Genomic DNA, 17186 nt, shown 5'->3' on the forward strand with positions numbered 1-17186 from the left:
AGTTAATATGGCGTCAATAGATAACTAACTGCTCCAAGCCGACTTAACCTAGACTGCACCAATGACATAAAAACTTATCAAAAAATTATCGTACTTATCAAAAAATAGCTACATTGCTATGCGAGTACGTGTACAGTGAAGGGCAATCAAAATGACGAAAGAAATTCCCGGCATTATATGTTTTCTATTCGCCATGTAAAAGTAAACAGATCATTAGTGGGTCACGTTAAAGGGGATGTATCACAGTTGAACACATTGAGGCAAGTATCAGATGTGATGGAACAAGCTCACTTATAACTTTTAATATACTTTTTAAGTGGAAAAACTGTTCTAGACGGCATAATTATTTGTTTAATATGCTGCTCAATGCATCATGGTTCGATTACGCCATCGTCAACTGGCTAGTTGACGACCGTTATATTTGAAAATCGCGCTCATGAACGCCAGATATGAACGCCACGACAATCATACTGTAATTCGCATTGATCGAACCATGGCTTACGGAATGGCAGGATTTGAATGACGTTAATATGACGTGATTGAAAACCAGGGTGACTAGAATACCCTTCCGATATACCTTTCCCCATTTTGCGGACAAGTGGCTCAGAAACTAGAAGGGCTTACGTCTTAAGAAGGGCATGATTGTGAACAGCATCGAATGGTCTTCAAAATGGCTCTTCCAGTTCAAAACCCTATACAAATGTGGAAACTCCCGTTCAGGAGCGCCATAAAGGGTATTAGATGTCAGCGTCACCCATAACAGCTAGATCTATCGGTTCCAACTCCGACTATCACCGGCCAGTCATCCCAACATCAGCCATCCTCACAAGCCGTTCTGCGCCCCATGCGGCCGCCTGTCCCTCTCCAACCTCAGGAAGCGGGCAGCATCAGCCGCGTCAGCACGTCTCACTTGAGCGACTGCAGGACGGCGTTCATGAAGCAGGTGTTGCCGAGGTTGCGCAGGCCGGCGGAGCAGCCGGGCCGCTGCGCACCCTGGGGGTCGGCCGAGCGGCCCCGGCGCCGCGCCGGCCGCTTACCCACGCGGTTCTCGGCCTCGCCCTCGCTCTCAGAGACCACCAGCCTGGCGACGAGGCGGCCAGTCAGAAGCACGTGAGGTCAGTGACGTCAGGGGCACGTGAGGTCAGAGAGGTCAGGGGCACTAAGGTCAGCGAGGTCAGGGGTGCGTGAGGTCAGCGAGGTCAGCGGCACGTGAGGTCAGTGAGGTCAGGAGTGCGTCAGGTCAGCGAAGTCAGGGGTGCGTCAAGTCAGCTGTTTCCGGACGCGCGGACACTGATGTACCGCGTGAGGGGTGCCTGCTTGGTGTCCGAAAAAAATGCCTTCGAAGTGAAGCGACTTTCAGAAGCTCATCCAAAATACGGATTGGAGAAGCTTTTGAGTCCACCACAATGAGCAAGGCAGGTGCCCACATGCAGTGAGCGGGAGGTCATGTGCAATAGGGTGCTAATGCCGAATGATAACGAACATCACGCTGACCAAGATGCTGTCGTCATCCTAATCGTCAATACACATTTGGACGACCTGGACCCCAAACCAGCACAAATTAGGCATATGCCGACCCACCACCAACGGTATATACCACGATGAACACTACAAAGGTGGAGATGAAAGAAAAGCAAGAACGAAAAATGGGAAAAATGAACAAAAACTCGGTTTTCTGACCGAAAGAAAAAAGGAGAACAGAAAGCAGTTTTTTTTTAAAGTTGGGGTCAGCAGCAATTTTCAGCTACATGAGTTGAGGCCCCGTGGTCTGCTTATGCCAATCTCTGCCGACGAAAAGAAGGGGCTGTCAACAGTCACACACCTAGTGACACAAAATTCATCACGAAATGGTGCCTCATGCCACAAAGAGTGTCATTTTATGAATGAGTCCAGGCCCAAATCCATGTCTACCATTCTCTTCATGCATCAAAGTCATCCATATCGGGCCGCACATTGAAATGACAAGCCGAGCAGATTGTTCAGGCCTATCGCCACCGCCCCATGCTTCCATCAATCGTCAAGAATCTATCGCGTCCGTTGCACAGCCAACTGGCCTATTCATCACCTGTCAGCATGTTTGGTCGCATAAGCTGATCAGTGCTCATACAGCAGACGGTAGAAACTAATCCTTCTCCGCAGAATCACACACTTGTCTCTGTGTTCGCTCCGCGCTGAGCAAAACGTATGAACACCTTTCCATCACCCATAGCTGTCGTCAGCTTTGCCCGGGCGCGCTCACACGACCAACAAACCGGTGGCGCCGCACGGCGGCAGACTCACCGGTTTCTTTTCCGTTTTCGACCGCTAGGTGGCCGCACGATGACGTCACCATTGGCCTCGGCCGAGTGGACGGCGGACAGTGCGCCCCGCACCCGGTCTATGGCGCCACCGCCCGTGTCGTTGAAGACGAAGTCGTCGCATTCATAGCTGCAAATATAGGTTGTTCGGTAATAGGCGCACGCGTAAGTGCGAAAAACACGCACTGAAGGGATGTAACGGGCCGCATGTACCATCATGTAACGTCACGGGCTTATTTGCGAGGAAGTGGTGGTTTGGACAAATACGTACCGTCCCGACCTGTACCAGTCCTGAATACGACTCTGTCAGCTTCGCCTTACGGCATTTTAAACATGCCCGATGCTCCGTAAAAGGTCTCTGAACCGGCGACCAAGCTCGGCCGACGAGAACTGGTCCTCTTGTAAGCTTTCCGATAACAACCTTGGTGTCCTTGAGAACGTCCATGAACAGGAATCCGGTGCCTGACCAGGCTCACTAGGACAGTCTGCTTAACACGGGTACCCAGCATTGCAGGCGGTTATTGAGGGTGGGCAGATGGTGGCTTTTAATGCCATGTTTACAACATTGCCAGTGAAATACCGACCGACCGCTGTTTGAAGTGGTCTGACCAGGATAATAATGAGCCGATCTGGGTGGAAAAATCGTGCCCAGTCAAGCGAAACCGTTAGTCTTACCAGGAACCAGCCAAACAAAACCTCGCACATACCAATGCTATTTTCTAGCGCGTGTCCTTGCCATTTCAGCTTACATGCTAAGCGTTTACCATCCTGGACCAAAACCTCATTTGCTGCCAACACTGCTCACATCGACACCACCAATAGAATAACAATGCCGTCGAACGCGCACCGCCAGCCGAGAGCATCACCCGTATTCCTACGACCGGTCATCTAAAGGAGAGGGGAGGGGGGGGGATGCACGGAGGAGGTGTGTGGCGTTCTCACCAGAAGACCGACAGCTGCCGGCACTCGATGCAGACGGCGTGGCTGTCGCGCTGCTCATGGTGGCGCTTAGCATGGCCCGACACGTACCGCCCGCAGCCGACGAGCCGCAGTGCAGGCACAGCCAGGGCGAGTCGGTGGTGCGGCACACTGAGGCACAGGTCACGTCACAGTGAGCAGTGCATGAAACTGAGGCACAGGTCATGTCACAGTCAGCAGTGCATGACACTGAGGCACAGGTCAGTCAGAGTCAGTGGTGTGGCACACTGAGGCACAGTCATGTCACAGTCAGCAGTGCATGACACTGAGGCACAGGTCATGTCAGAGTCAGTGGTGTGGCACACTGAGGCACAGGTCATGTCACAGTCAGCAGTGCATGATGCTGAGGCACTGGTCATGTCACAGTCAGTGGTGGCACACTGAGGCACACACGGTTATGTCACAGCTAGTGGTATGGCACACTAAGGCATCTTCTGGCTCACTAGGCCATGATGCAAAATGCTCCCAACTAATGGGTTCCATTGTGCATAAAGAGAGGTTACACCTAAAGACATACTATGAAGTCTGGTATAACATGCTCATCATGACAACCCAGCAGCACAGTGTGAGGGGAACATTCCCCCAGCTCACTTTTTCAAGTGCCACTTTTATTTGAAGACATCTTTTAGAATTGAATAGAATTTAGATAATAAAATTTAGATAATAGAAAAAAGAATTTAGAATTGAATAGAAAAATAGAATAGTAGAATGGCATAGATATCAGGCATGTCTTTGGCCTTAGCAGACAAGTAATTCACATCAGAAAGGCATTTATGGCACATATAGCATATAAATATGTATAACAGCATATAACAACACACAATAGCCTGTGGCAACTGGTGCTAATAGTGCACAGTAGAACCAATGGTAATAGCAACCACCAATGCCTGCCAATCAGGAGGAGTACACAGGCTGCTGACAGCCAAGCACATATATATTAAACCAAGCACCAGAATATCCATGTTATGCCATCCACGCAGCCCCACAACTTGTTTTACCTAGTTCTACCATGGACTAATACATCCTGATCTCATGCAGTTACAGCAGAAACATTGTCACAGTATGCAGAAGTGGAATATTTCTATTCACAAAAGGTAGCTTTCAATATATATATATATATATATATATATATATATATATATATATTCAATACAAACATTTTTACTTAATGGATTTCAGGGATCAGCATTCATGCTAAGCAGTGTGTGTTGTGCTAACCCTGACCCCACCATTATATCAGGAAATTTCAAGTGAATGACTTCATTATGGTATATGGTGAGGTGCAACAAGCTGCAATTTTATAGTGGATGTGAAATATGTTATAGGGGTGTTTGCACATTTCACATATGACAGCACACAGATAACTGATAAATGCAGCTCTGGTATCATAAAGCAAAAACAACATAAACTATACAAACTATAATATATTTGGTATACATTATGCATAAAGAATTGCAACAAATCAGTCTGCTACCTTCACATTTCCACAACTTGGAATGCTGCAAGACTTGGTCTCTCTTGATCTTCACATTTTCTTCCAGATGTGGACACTCCATCAGTTTAAGTGAGTTTGCCTTTTGTCTGAAATACAGAGAAAAAGAATACAATTTCATGAGAGTTCAATGCTCCATGCATCCCTTACACCAGAACACAATACAACACTATAACAAAACAACGTGAAGCAATGGCCTGCATACCACTAAAATAAAAATAAAAATGGCATGTCTTCTCAGTATGTGCTCCCTGCTTAGTCTGGGACAACAGAGCATGCAAGACAGACATGTAACTTTGTAATGGGTCTTCCATCAGTTACAATGACCTCAAGTTAAAACTATGGTTTTTATTTATTAAAAAATATAATTACATTATAATGATGCATGTTAAAAAACATGATGTATATATATAAATAATATATATATATATATATATATATATATATATATATATATATATATATATATATAAACATGATTATTTACTTTGCTATATATGCTGAGACCAGAACAAACCAGACCAGAACAAAATATAACAATGAAGTAGAAATTCTTGCAGATAGCCTACATTATACTTGATCACATTGGTCAAAAACCAGGTTCCATAGCTGGAAATATTTGACATTTTCATTACACATTTCAATAGCTGCCTGCTAGCATGAGCAACTTAGCACCTCTGGCATCCCAAATAAAAATAAACACTTTCAGCATCAGATATCCAAGTGCATGGGAGCTTGCCCAAGGGGGACTCAAGAACACTCAGTGCCTTCTCATCATATACCCCTGTGAGCCAGGTACCAGATTTTCCCAAAAATTGTGAGGCTCGACTTCAAGCTAAGTCAAAAGCACCACAATATGATAGCACCAGCAACCATGCAGATAGGTATAATCCTCACACATCCCATGACAAAATCCTCATGATAGGCTTTCATGTTAAAGCCTGGAATAGTGAGTTACAATTTCAAATGAACTACTAGAGCTATTTCCTAAAATGTCATAGTGTTCCACCTGGGTGCCCGCCCACCTACCTACTATGTCACCCACTGTAAACAAAAGATTCGCTGACACCTGGGTAACGTCATAGCTCATCGTGCTCTGGCAGCAAACTGATTATTGAATTTCCGAGCATTGACACCATAATATGCTTTGTTTCGAAGAATCGCCAAGACCATAATGATAAAATAAACCATAACGTAACCTCGCCGTGGCACGTTGGAATCGTGCCAAGGCGGGCACCAGCAACGTATCACGTTTTATGCGAGTGACATCTCGTTAACCCGATACAATGCAAGCCCACTAAAATCACGTGCTGATTACTAACAGCCAACTTATCGAATATCCTCATTGGACCTCTGTTCTCCATACTTACATATCACTACCTCCAAATGTCTATTGGATCAAAACTGCCCACGGACTCGGCCTTGCATGGGATTCATGGGCCCGGGATCAAGGGCCGGGGATTGCGGTGGTTGCTTTGGGCCTTGGGCTTCACGCCGGTTACGCCTAGATCGTTCATAAATGAACCCTCTAACAGCACTAAGCTGGGAACATGCACGACTGAATGATGAAGCCGTAGGAAGCAAGGAGGAGGAGGGCTTGGTAGGTACTCCCGGTTAACCTTACTCTCTGAAACAATTAAAAATGTACACCTTGAAGTTGCACGAAATCAAGCGGGAAACGCGTTCAACGCAATCCCATCGGGCCACTTATAACCTACGTAACGATGGACGTGTACTGTTGCTACATCGGCAATTTAGTGAAAAGCCTCAATTCAAAAAGCACCAAAGGTGTCTGGAAAAACTATGAAAAGCTGGAGACATATTTCATGGATTGTGGTGAAGAAGATCTGTCGTCGTCACTACCTCTGGGCCTGTGTATAGGCACCACTTTGCGAGAAATAAATCACCTTCAAATAGCTTAAAGTTTGCCCTTTCACGGGGTTTAAAATCACTTCGCTGGAAAGTAAAGCACAGTGGACAATCAGGCTGCCTATCATGAGCGTTGCAAAGTTTCAAAAGCATACGAAGGAATATCCTCCCAAAATGGAACTTGTTACGTCATAGTTCGTGTTGATAACGAACGAGTGACCAATGCTTTGTTAAAATTTCAAGGTCACAGTAGCGATTCTTTTGATTGTCGGATGCGGATTACGCTAATAGCGAATCCGTGAAGGGGATAAGATGTTATTGCTTCCCCTTAGCCTTTGAAAAACAGCAATAGTTGCTCTAATTTAACTTCATTTAGTGTAATGGCACCAAACCCAGGTTATTGTCACCCAGGTTGACTCGCACTTTCCAAGGTCTGGCGCTGAATCCATCCCGGGCAAAACTTTCGGTGGTGCAGCAGACCCGCTTGCTAAAAAGTGGAATATAGCTGTTCTGGGACAGGTTAGCCAAATTTTTCCACGCACCGCATAATCTCTGTATGCGCTGATCGGATTAACTTGAATGTTCTAGCAGCGTTGCAGCCAGGATTTTCTTTGGAAGGGGGGGGGGGGGGGGAGGGAGCGGCGGCGGGGCTCGACGAGGCGTGCATCATGCGGATTTTCACATTTCTTTCTGATGACATCTGTGGTCAAAAACAAGAAAAATTCGAACTTAAGGGAGAGAAAGGGTACCCGATTGCCTCCACCTTCCCTGCGTATGCTAGCGAACCACGGACCCGGATGGACCTGGAATGGACCGCGGGAATCCCGGATTACCTGTTTGATCGCGCGGCTTGCTTTTATGCAGCAGCGTACACGTGCATGCATTAGCTGCAGGTGTTTTTGCTACTCGGAGATTGGTGCAAAAACACGGTCATTGCAAATAATCGTTATGTATTCATCGCAAATAGCTAATTCACGCCACTCGTGTTGGCCGGTGCTGCGTGTTCACCCGGAACCCCAGTACCCCGATCATCACAGTTCACCGAGGGACGTCGCTCAGTGTCCTCCGACCCGCACCCGTTCTCGCCCCACTTGATCCGGTGCAGCTTGACGGCGTGATCCGCCGCGCACGACGCCAGCAGGTCAGTGGCGCCCTCCTGCGGGCCGGGCCGGAACTGCAGCCTCTTCACCGCGCTGTGGTGGGCGGCGCTGGTGTCGAGCGCCGCCTGCTCCACCCAGCCGCCCGCGGCGCTCCAGTTCAGCAGCCGGACGCAGCCCGTCTCCAGGCCTACGGCAAACAGGCCGGATGGCGCGGCGGCGACGGCGGTGACCGCCGCTCCGGGCCGGTACGGCGCGCCCTCGCGCTCCCAGCCGGCGGCGCCACCGGGGCGCCAGCGCAGCAGCTGACCGTCGCGCGAGCCGGTCACGAAACCACCGCCGTCCGGCAGCCAGGCGCAGCACCAGATGATGCGCGAGTGCGCGCGCACGCCGCGCGCGGCCAGCCTGTACAGCGGCGCCACCCGTTCCGACCCTTCCGCCGGCGGCTCGGACTCCACGCGCTCGAACACGGACCAGGTGCGGTCCCGCGACACGGTCAGCAGGCGGCGGTCGTCGGGCGAGAAAGCCAGCTGCACCACGGACAGCTGGTGCACGCCGCCGAGCGCACCGACCTGCCGCCAGTCGGCCGTCTCCCAGAGCAGGACGGCGGCGTGCTCCGGGTGCGCAGCGCGGCACGCCGTGGCCAGCAGCCGGCCGTCGCCGCTGGCCGCCATCGCCAGCAGCTCGAAGCCGTGGCCGTAGAGCTTGCGCAGCTCGGGCCAGAGCGTGTCCTGCAGGAGCGTCTCCTCGGTGGGCGGCGCCCGCAGCTGCGGCCGCACGAAGCATGCGTCCGCCGGCTGGTCGCGGCGCGCCATCGGCTGCGCCGTCTCCTCGGTGGCGAACACGGGCTTGTTGCTGAGCCCGAGCGAGGGCACGGCGGCGCCATCGGGCAGTGCCTCCTCCGGCGGCGGCGCGGCGTCCGGGCCGCACAGCGTCGCCAGCGTCTCGCGCACTGCCACCGGCATGGCGAACGCGCGCGCTACCTTCTCCTCCGCCCCGGATGCGAAGCGCGCGTCGGAGACGGCGGCCAGGCAGTCCAGGTCGTGACCGTGCACCTGTGGCCGGCCCATCTCGTGCCACGAGCCGGCCGACGCCCAGCGGCCGTGCAGGCGCGTCGTCTGGTCGCGGCCGCAGGTCAGCAGGTACCCGCCGCCGGGTGCCCAGGCGAGGTCACTGACGGGGCCGGCGTGGCCCCCGCACGGCACGGCCGGTCGCCACAGGCCCGGCTCGGCCTCGGCCCAGACGTGCAGCGCGCCGCGCTGGCCCTGCGCCGCCAGCCGGTCGCCACGCGGGCTCCACGCGCAGCCGAGCAAGCCCAAGCCGCTGCCGCCGACGGCGCCGAGCCGCGCCGCCTCCACCCAGACGCCGGTGGCGGCGTCGCGCTCCCACACGAGCAGCGCGCCGTCCATGGCCGCTGACGCCAGCGGCGGCGCGGCGGTGGCGCGCGCGGCACGCGGCCGCCAGCGCAGCCCGTACACGCGGCCCTCGTGGCCGGAGAGCACCGACTCGAGCGTGACGGTGAGCAGCAGCGGCCGGCCGCAGCGGTCGCGCGCCGCTATCGTCTGGCTGTGCAGGCGGAGCAGGTCGGGCTGCTCCGCCGCGTCGTCGGCCTCGCGCACCGTCCACACGCGGATCGTGGCGTCCTGGCCCCCAGAGGCGAGCAGCAGGTCGCCGCCGACGACCGCGACATCTAGGCAGCGCACCCAGTCCTCGTGGCCGACTAGGCGCAGCGCCGCAGCGTACGCGCCGTCCTCGCCGGGCGCGAACACCACGATGGCGGCGTCGTCCGAGCCGACCAGCAGCCAGGGTGCGGCAGCGGCCGGCGGCAGCGCCAGACGCAGCGCCAGCGCCAGGTGCTGCGCCGACGCCTGGCCGGCGCCGAGCGCCAGCGTCTGGCGCGGCGCCACAGCGTCGGCCATCACGCCCTCCCACAGCCGCACCGAGAAGTCGGCGGCGGCGGTGGCGCAGGTGATGACGCGCCGCCCTGCGGCGTCCTCCCAGCACGCGGCGTCAACCAGCGTTACGGGGCCGCCGTGGCCCACGAGCCGCGCCGCCACGGCCGGCGGCTCTGACGCCATGTCCCAGAGCGCTGCCGCATGGTCGCGTGAGCCGGTCACCGCCAGCGGCAGCGCTGCGTCGGACGGCAGCTCGCGCGCCCAGCGGCACGCGATGACATCGCCGGCGTGGTGGTGCAGCGTGTTGGTGAGCCGGAAGCCAGTGTCGCCGCCGGGCAGCGGCTCCGCCACCGCCAGCGCCTGGCACGAGCCGAAGCACAGCCGGCCACCGTGGCCCCAGTCCAGCGCGCCTGGTGTGCAGCTGCAGGCAGCTGAGATGTACTCGGTGCTCACTGTGCACGGCATGGCGTAGCACCGGAGGTCCGCAGGGCTGTGGGGGAGAATGGAATGGTGTGGAGTGTGGGGGTCTCATCATCATCAATGGCAGATTCTCACAGCTGAACTCATTGTCACTCAAGAATGTTGCTTAGACTAGACAGGCCCTGGTAGGTGCCCAGCCAAATCACACAGCCTAAAATGGTGCAAAACCCAGTTGTGCTCCTGAGCAAGCTCATAAGACTTTACAAATGCTATGTTTAATACAAACCTATGAAAATAGCCAACTACCTACAAGATGCGCTGACAGGTACACAGATGGCTGGACAGTCATTCTTTCCATACCTGCCATTTTCACATGATGCCTACAGATAAAATTATAAAATGTGTGTGTGGGCACATTTGAATGTGTGATGATTTGATGCATCAGATCACCACATGACACCCCAAGTATTCAGTAGTAGCTGCTTCTGGTCATTTTTGATTTCCACATGCAATTAAGCCAATTTTTCACTCTAACATTGGTCAAGATGTTTAAAAAAGAAGTTTAACCTGGAGCTTAAGTCAATACTTGTAGTAGATGAAACCAATTAGCTCTATGTAATGGGAAGGCAGTGGGATGGCATTGTGACCACTACTTAAACATGGTTGTTATATTGCCTACTCTCCTTAGGCTAGAAATGAGTATATCAAAAACTGATACCAATTGACTACCTGCAGAAGGACAGAGTGGGCCAGCTGATAAATCAACACTTATAATTACCCTGGTGTCTAGCAATATATGTACAACTTTATTTGGTCCTGAGTCCCATTGTGAAGTCAAATATGAAGGGCCAACATAACTATGAGGACCATACAAATGTAATTGTAGCAGCACAGTCCAGCTGAACCATAATTCTACTTTAAAGCAAACATTGGTGTCTACCATGCCAAAAATAGCAATGCATGGGGACAATTGCACACCAGCCACCTAATGTGCTTCTATTCCCCTTGAATGGTTCAGTATTTGATGTTCTTATAAGCTAAGCATGCAGTTGGTAAGATATTTATGCCCACATATTTTAATGAGCTACCCTAAATTGAAAGCTGTGGAATGGTGTGCTAAAAAAATTAGCATGTCATAATGTTTGGCATGGCATGCCCCACCCCCTGGTGATCCCGAGCGGACAATGCTATCTGCCATAGGCTATCCAGTGCCAATGGCAATGCAGGCCGTCACGTGTCCAGGGCAAGACGCAAAAAGCGAAAGCGCATAACGACTTGAAAATTCGCCACACCACAAGTGGCTTGGTAGGAAGACACTCCAACTGATAGGGCCACGGGGTAAAAGACTCACCGCAACTGTTAGGCGAGGAATAGTTCAGAAAGCAAATAAGTCAAAACAGCGAAGCGCCAACCCACTCCAACCCCGCATCGCGCGTGTCAACTCGTCCCCTATGATACCATGCACCGCGACGCGTAACGCGATTGGAAAGGATGCGTAATACTTTGTATCAAGCATTATGAGCTGGCATATTTGTATATGATCTGGACCCAGATTCCCTTCACACCTCACCCAAACACTTGAATTATTCGAAACATTTCTAACATTCGATATTTGTAAGGAATTTGCAAGCGACGTCATATGAAGTAGCGTAGCCAAGGATGACTGAAAGGTATATCCCTTCCCGCTGGAGGTGATAGGGGTCATCCTGGTGCTAAAAGTCCCAGCGATTTGTTGGCTTTAGATACAAAGAGGAGGGAATACACGGCGGATCAAACCTGCTGACAACTTCATGCTCCAAGCCCATGACACCGATCGACACCAAACCTTCCCCATTTAGTGCCACTTGGTAACCTATCCCGCTTACATTAAGGTGGCCTTGGGTCCGGTCAAAGTCACCAAAAGCGCCCGCAGTTGTGGCATCAAACGGTTTTGTGCGTTTTTTTGTGACTTTTGACCAGATTCGATGTCACCATGTTCTGGAAAAGAGAGGATATCGGCTACGACACATTGATTGCTGAAGGTTTTATGCTGATCGATCCCATAGGCTCGGGTCATGGGTTGTCTGCAACCCCGTTTTTCCGGGTTTTGGTATTTTTGGTGTGACCTTTGACCTGACCCAAGCTCACCATATTTTGGATAGTGCGGGTTATCGAACAGGATCAAATGACAAAGTTTTGGTGTTGATCAATCCCATATCTCGAAGCGTGGCGTCGTCAACAGGACTGGTCGGCCGTTCAGTCCTTCCCATCATAAACCGGCCCTCGAGGCATCAAACTGATGCCAAGACATTCCGACATCCTGAGAATGATCGAGAGCCTTGAAAAGTTTCCCAACTCTGATAAGCCCATACATCGCCCATCGCCACCAGCTCTGTGTTTGAACGTACGTGTTCTCGCTTAGAAATCTCGATGGAATGTCAGCGGTCGCAAATACCACTGACGAATTGCTCCACGCTGGTTGCACCGAAGGGGCCAGGAGAGAGGTCCTTGCCCACCGCAGCCAGCGCTCCGGGTGAGTTAACGTCGATGACCTGCACCATGCATCGAACGACTACTTTTGCTGCTTCGAAACGCCTTTGCCAATATAGCTAATGCTTTCTTGATAACGTCGCTTAAATAGCGCCCCTGGTTTACGTAACATCAGTTATTGTCCGAAAAAAAAATCCCAACCCAAAACGCTGAGGCACCATCAGGTCAGTTGTTGTACTAACGGTGATAAATGCGTTTTCGAGCACCTTCAGCCCGCGACCATGTGTAAGAAACGCGCAGTGGTCACTTGCTTTGCGTGCTACTTTTTAACAAAATATGTTTGACCTGTTGATCAGAGGTTGTCTTTCGAAACGAATTAGCCTGAAATCGGTGTGTTCTGAATGAAGAGCGGGAGTAGGTTCTGTTGTGCCGAACTTGGCCCCAATAACTTAAACCCGGACTCCCCCCCCCCCCCCCACCCCACCCGCACTCTTTCCGGGAGCGATCTCCAGCCAATGCCGATTCAGTCAGCAATGACCGGATCCTGGACTCTTCCCCTCCCCCACACTTTCCGAGAGCGATCTCCAGCCAATGCCGATTCAGCCAGCAATGGCTGAATCCTGGACTTCCCCCCCCCTTTCTCCCAAACACACTTTCCGACGGCGAAAGTGTGTGTGGAGGGAACTCCAGCCATGTTCTCCGTGTCAACACCTTGTCTCAATGCAGGCCACTCAAAGATAGGGGAGTCCGCTCCCAGTACGGGTGTCGAGCTGATGAGCGACGTAGATCGGAACAAACCCTCGTGCTAACCGGTCCGGCATGTCAGTGTAAACAAGTTACCGGTCCGGTCCGTGAGCATCAACAACCTACGGGTCCAGTCCAGCTGGTGTAAACAAGGCTAGCGCTTGGGATGCGATCTCAGAAGCCAAATCGAACCTTGGACGTTCAGATTTCGATGTGTAAAGGTGCGGTATAAATTCTACTAAAAAGCAGGGAGTGATTTTCATCATGACATCCTTTCCGATTTCAAGAGCTTAACCACATAGATAAGAGCTTCTAACTACAAATGCACTGAATAACTTGCGTAAGCTTCTTAACTAGGATGTCAGTGAGACAATCCAAAAAAGTTAAGCGTACCATAATGCAGGGAAATTCATGAATGGCTTGTGTCACTCGGATAAACTGGCAATGTGGCGAAATGAAAACAAAAGTGAAAGGCAAAATCACCCGGAGAAGAAGTCCCATACTTTTAACACTGTTTTAGGCTGTCATTTACGTGCAAATGCGCTTTAGACCACAGTCATTGCAGTTTGGTGGCATGACGTCGCCGACGAGGCACCCTGGTGGATCTCGCGTTAGAGTTGCTGCTGTGTTCACTCCTTGCTTTCTCAGGCGTTTTTTTTGCTTTTTCCTGGCCATTTCCCTGACGAGTTTTGCAGTTCGAAACTTTTGATGTGCACAATAACAGGACGCAAAGGGCCACAGAATAGGGTGTGCGTGAACGCTGGATCCCTAATGTTAGCACACTGGTATTGTTCATGACTTCGGCCGTATCTCGAAGGCCAGCCCGGCCTTTGAATCAAGTAAACACGGTGCGTCATGAGGTCGGTAAGAGGCGTTGCTGTGTTGCAGTGATATCCACACCATGTTTAATTGTCCACCGAATGCTGTGAATCATTTAGTATTGTGTTACTAGTTCCAAAAGCCGGGTAGCGCTGTCGGTGGATGAACTTTCACGAATTCGGATCCGAAATGTATTTGTTCATAATACGGGAAGAGAGAGAGGAGAGAGAGAGAGGAGAGGAGAGAGAGAGAGAGAAGAGAGAGAGAGAGAGAGAGAGAGAGAGAGAAGAGAGAGAGAGAAGAGAGAGAGAGAGAAGAGAGAGAGAGAGAGAGAGAGAGAGAGAGAGAGAGAGAGAGAGAGAGAGAGAGAGAGAGAAAAGGCAGAGACGTAGCTAGTGACATTCATTAATTCACACATGCGTGCATACATTCACACTCCTTTTTCGAACCATGGGTCCTCCGCGACTCGTTCTGGTGACTCGGCAAGCAGGATTGTTTCGCTGGGGCCTAACAGGCTGCCGTGGTATGCATGCATGCGCAGCCCTTATGCGTTGTACGCAGGCAGGGTCACATAAGTCCGGTGCTCCGACTTGATGGACGACCTGAACGGCAGCGACAGACGCCCAGATATCGACTTGCGAGTCGTGCCCGCGCTTTCCTCACTGGCACCGCTCCAGCCCCAGTTTTCTCAGCACCCCGTCTCGGCAGGGCCAGGTGTCGCCACCAGCCGTAAGCCGGCTTCACGGCCGCGCCGGGGGAGGGCATCACGAGCGATCTCGGAGGCGCCCGCACAAGCCGCAAACAGGGTACTCTGCGTGGTGTTGGGCTTGTTAGTGGAGGCCTGCCGCGACGACCACGGCCCTGCACAATTACCTAATTCGCTGCTTGATCTCATAGCTTTGAAATGGCCGGAGTGGCTCTAGTCGAAATCGAACGAAGTAAGTACTGCTAGCATTATCATCCGAGCCTGGGGTGTAATATGTACTTCAAACGCGTAGCCCGTTTCATCCATCACCTTTTAATCTATTAGTAAAAGTATGCAATACTTTGATGACAAGTTCAACCGATACGCAGTCAGTGAGGTCTGCGGGGAACTATGCGAGTGATGGGCCTAATATTTGCAATCCCGCTTCTGGCTGAGGTGACCAAACACATTGAGATTTAGATTATAATTTACGTTACGGTAGATCAAGTTATGGTTTCGAACTTCAAAACGGCAAAATCACGCTGAGTTGGACTGCAAAATTAATTCTCCCAGTTTCAGATAAAATGTCATTGTGTGGCAAAACAAAATGTCCTTATAACCCTTAAAAGCCAGTGCTTATTCGGAAGCGTCAAAGCAGCCATGAACAAAAAGATAGCCTGGTATGTTGTGAAGTGGCAAGCAACCTTCTATAAAAAATGATATGAACATCACAATGGTGCGATTTTGCAGTGGTGTTTATTCCAGTGCAAAGAATATCCACACAGCACTTTTTTATCGTGGAAGGGGTTTTCAGCAAGAACTGGCAGAATTATGAATAAAATTTGGCTTACCTTCGCGATTTATTACGTGGTTGACGCACACAATTTACACTGATTCACAAGGCGAGTATTTGATTGCCAAAATATAGTGGCATTTCTGTTGCGTGTGTTGTGCACTATGCGTTTATCTAAGTCACAATTCAAAATGTGTTGCTGGCGATGAGATATGCCCGGACTCAACGAGCAGTTGAAGTTCAAGAATTATGTCATAACGCCATGGAACGCTCTAAAAACTGAAAAAATAACAGTTGTTTTACGAAACTTGACCAGTTGCATTAGTCCTCAGCGCCTAGAATTGTGTAAATCCGAATCAGCATGTTCCAAACTGCACTAAACAATATAAACTACTGAAGAGGCCTTTTTCCAGGCTCGTATCGTGAGCATAGAATATCGTTGGCTTCGTGCAATCATCAAAGATCACCTTCAATATGTAGCGGACATTGGGCATCAATTGGCGGACGTTGTCATGATGCCCTGTCCGCTGCTCTGCACTTTGTATCTTGTATGTGGTAGGAAAGGCATCACGACGTAATGACGTCATCAAGCATGTGACGTATGTCTGCAATGCATCAACGCTAAGTTCCTCCTCTTTTCTCTGCTTGGCACAGCCGGAGGCTGACTTGACCACATGTCAGTCACGGTCAGCCGCGCTCGACCGCGTTACCCGTGCTCCTCAAATGACGTCATGTGAGGCCACTTACTAGAAAAATGTGCAAAGTATAAACCAGACGAAGCGAGTGATTTCAGTGGTTTTCGTCCGTGGTATAAATGCTGTGTTTCCCCGCTCTTCTTTTTTCTCAGCCCCATACGTGCTGAACCGAGCAATACGTCTCATAATGTTTGTGAGATTGTGTGATGCTTAGGCTGCTGTGTTATCACCTTATAAACACGAATAAATATTTTAATTCCTCTTTTAGGGACTCAATCGCAGCTTCTGTCTTACACACCGTATAGACTGTCGAGTCGTAGTATTCCTTAACAAAAGACGCGCGACTTCTGGATACACTTCAGCACAATATGTACTACGTGAGAAATCGCGAATGTCACGCAACCAAGCAAACAAAACAAACAAGACAGACAGATTTTCCATCGCTGACTTGAAATTAATTGTAATTTTCCGATTCGATGAACAGATCGTGAGACAGTCTAATCTAATCTAGTCTAATCTAGTCTAATTCTCTTCGCAGTGGCGGTTAGCGGAGTGCTCCACGCGATGACGCGTTAGCCGTTTCAGCCGTTATTTAAGACACGATGCGTAGAGAGCTCACGTTGCATGCTTTACTTCCCAATTGATGTGACACTCCATATTCACAACAGCGCTCAGTAATAGGGGCTGCGTAATAAACCAGTCACATTTACACTTCTTTTGTTTGCAAAAACAATCTACAACCAACTGTGATAATGACTTGGTTGAGGCTTCTGAACATAATTCTCTTCGGTGACGTAATGACTCACCATTAGCCAGTTGTGCCCTGCAGCGCTTCACAGAGCTGCTGAGGTATCGAGCAAAGGGCCGAAACCGGTCAACCGAGATTTTCGTCTGTTCAACTGCATGCCAGACATATGGCCTACTTCGGCTGTA

General features: G+C 50.8%; 1 protein-coding gene and 1 long non-coding RNA gene across 2 annotated transcripts; both read right to left on the reverse strand.

Annotated features, from left to right (window-relative positions):
- Positions 1-3342: 3342 nt before the first annotated feature.
- LOC119095990 (uncharacterized) lies at positions 3343-6245 on the reverse strand. Its single transcript, XR_005093965.1, has 3 exons — positions 6138-6245; positions 4750-4856; positions 3343-3386 (listed from the first exon to the last, which is right to left on the reverse strand). It is a non-coding gene; the product is annotated as an uncharacterized LOC119095990 (long non-coding RNA).
- A 1324-nt stretch (positions 6246-7569) lies between these two features.
- On the reverse strand, positions 7570-11515 carry LOC119095025 (putative elongator complex protein 2). Its single transcript, XM_037217930.1, has 4 exons — positions 11400-11515; positions 9758-10118; positions 8030-9541; positions 7570-7999 (listed from the first exon to the last, which is right to left on the reverse strand). Exons 2-4 carry the CDS (start codon positions 10091-10093, stop codon positions 7604-7606), a joined length of 2244 nt encoding a protein of 747 aa, XP_037073825.1. The 5' UTR covers positions 10094-10118; positions 11400-11515; the 3' UTR covers positions 7570-7603.
- Positions 11516-17186: the final 5671 nt, after the last annotated feature.

This window comes from Pollicipes pollicipes, unplaced genomic scaffold (assembly GCF_011947565.3).
Source record: "Pollicipes pollicipes isolate AB1234 unplaced genomic scaffold, Ppol_2.1 Scaffold_4219;HRSCAF=4965_pilon_pilon_pilon, whole genome shotgun sequence".
In the NCBI taxonomy this organism is placed as follows: Eukaryota; Metazoa; Arthropoda; class Thecostraca; order Pollicipedomorpha; family Pollicipedidae; genus Pollicipes; species Pollicipes pollicipes.

Excerpts from the sequence above, each read along its gene's own strand:
- LOC119095025 (XM_037217930.1), bottom strand. The coding sequence starts at position 10,093 with ATGCCGTGCACAGTGAGCACCGAGTACATCTCAGCTGCCTGCAGCTGC. Across the intron at positions 9,542-9,757 it reads TCGTGGGCCACGGCGGCCCC|CCCTGGCTGCTGGTCGGCTC; the intron begins GTAACGCTGGTT and ends GCCGCTGCCGCA. Across the intron at positions 8,000-8,029 it reads GCGACGGTCAGCTGCTGCGC|CGCGAGGGCGCGCCGTACCG; the intron begins TGGCGCCCCGGT and ends GCCGGCTGGGAG.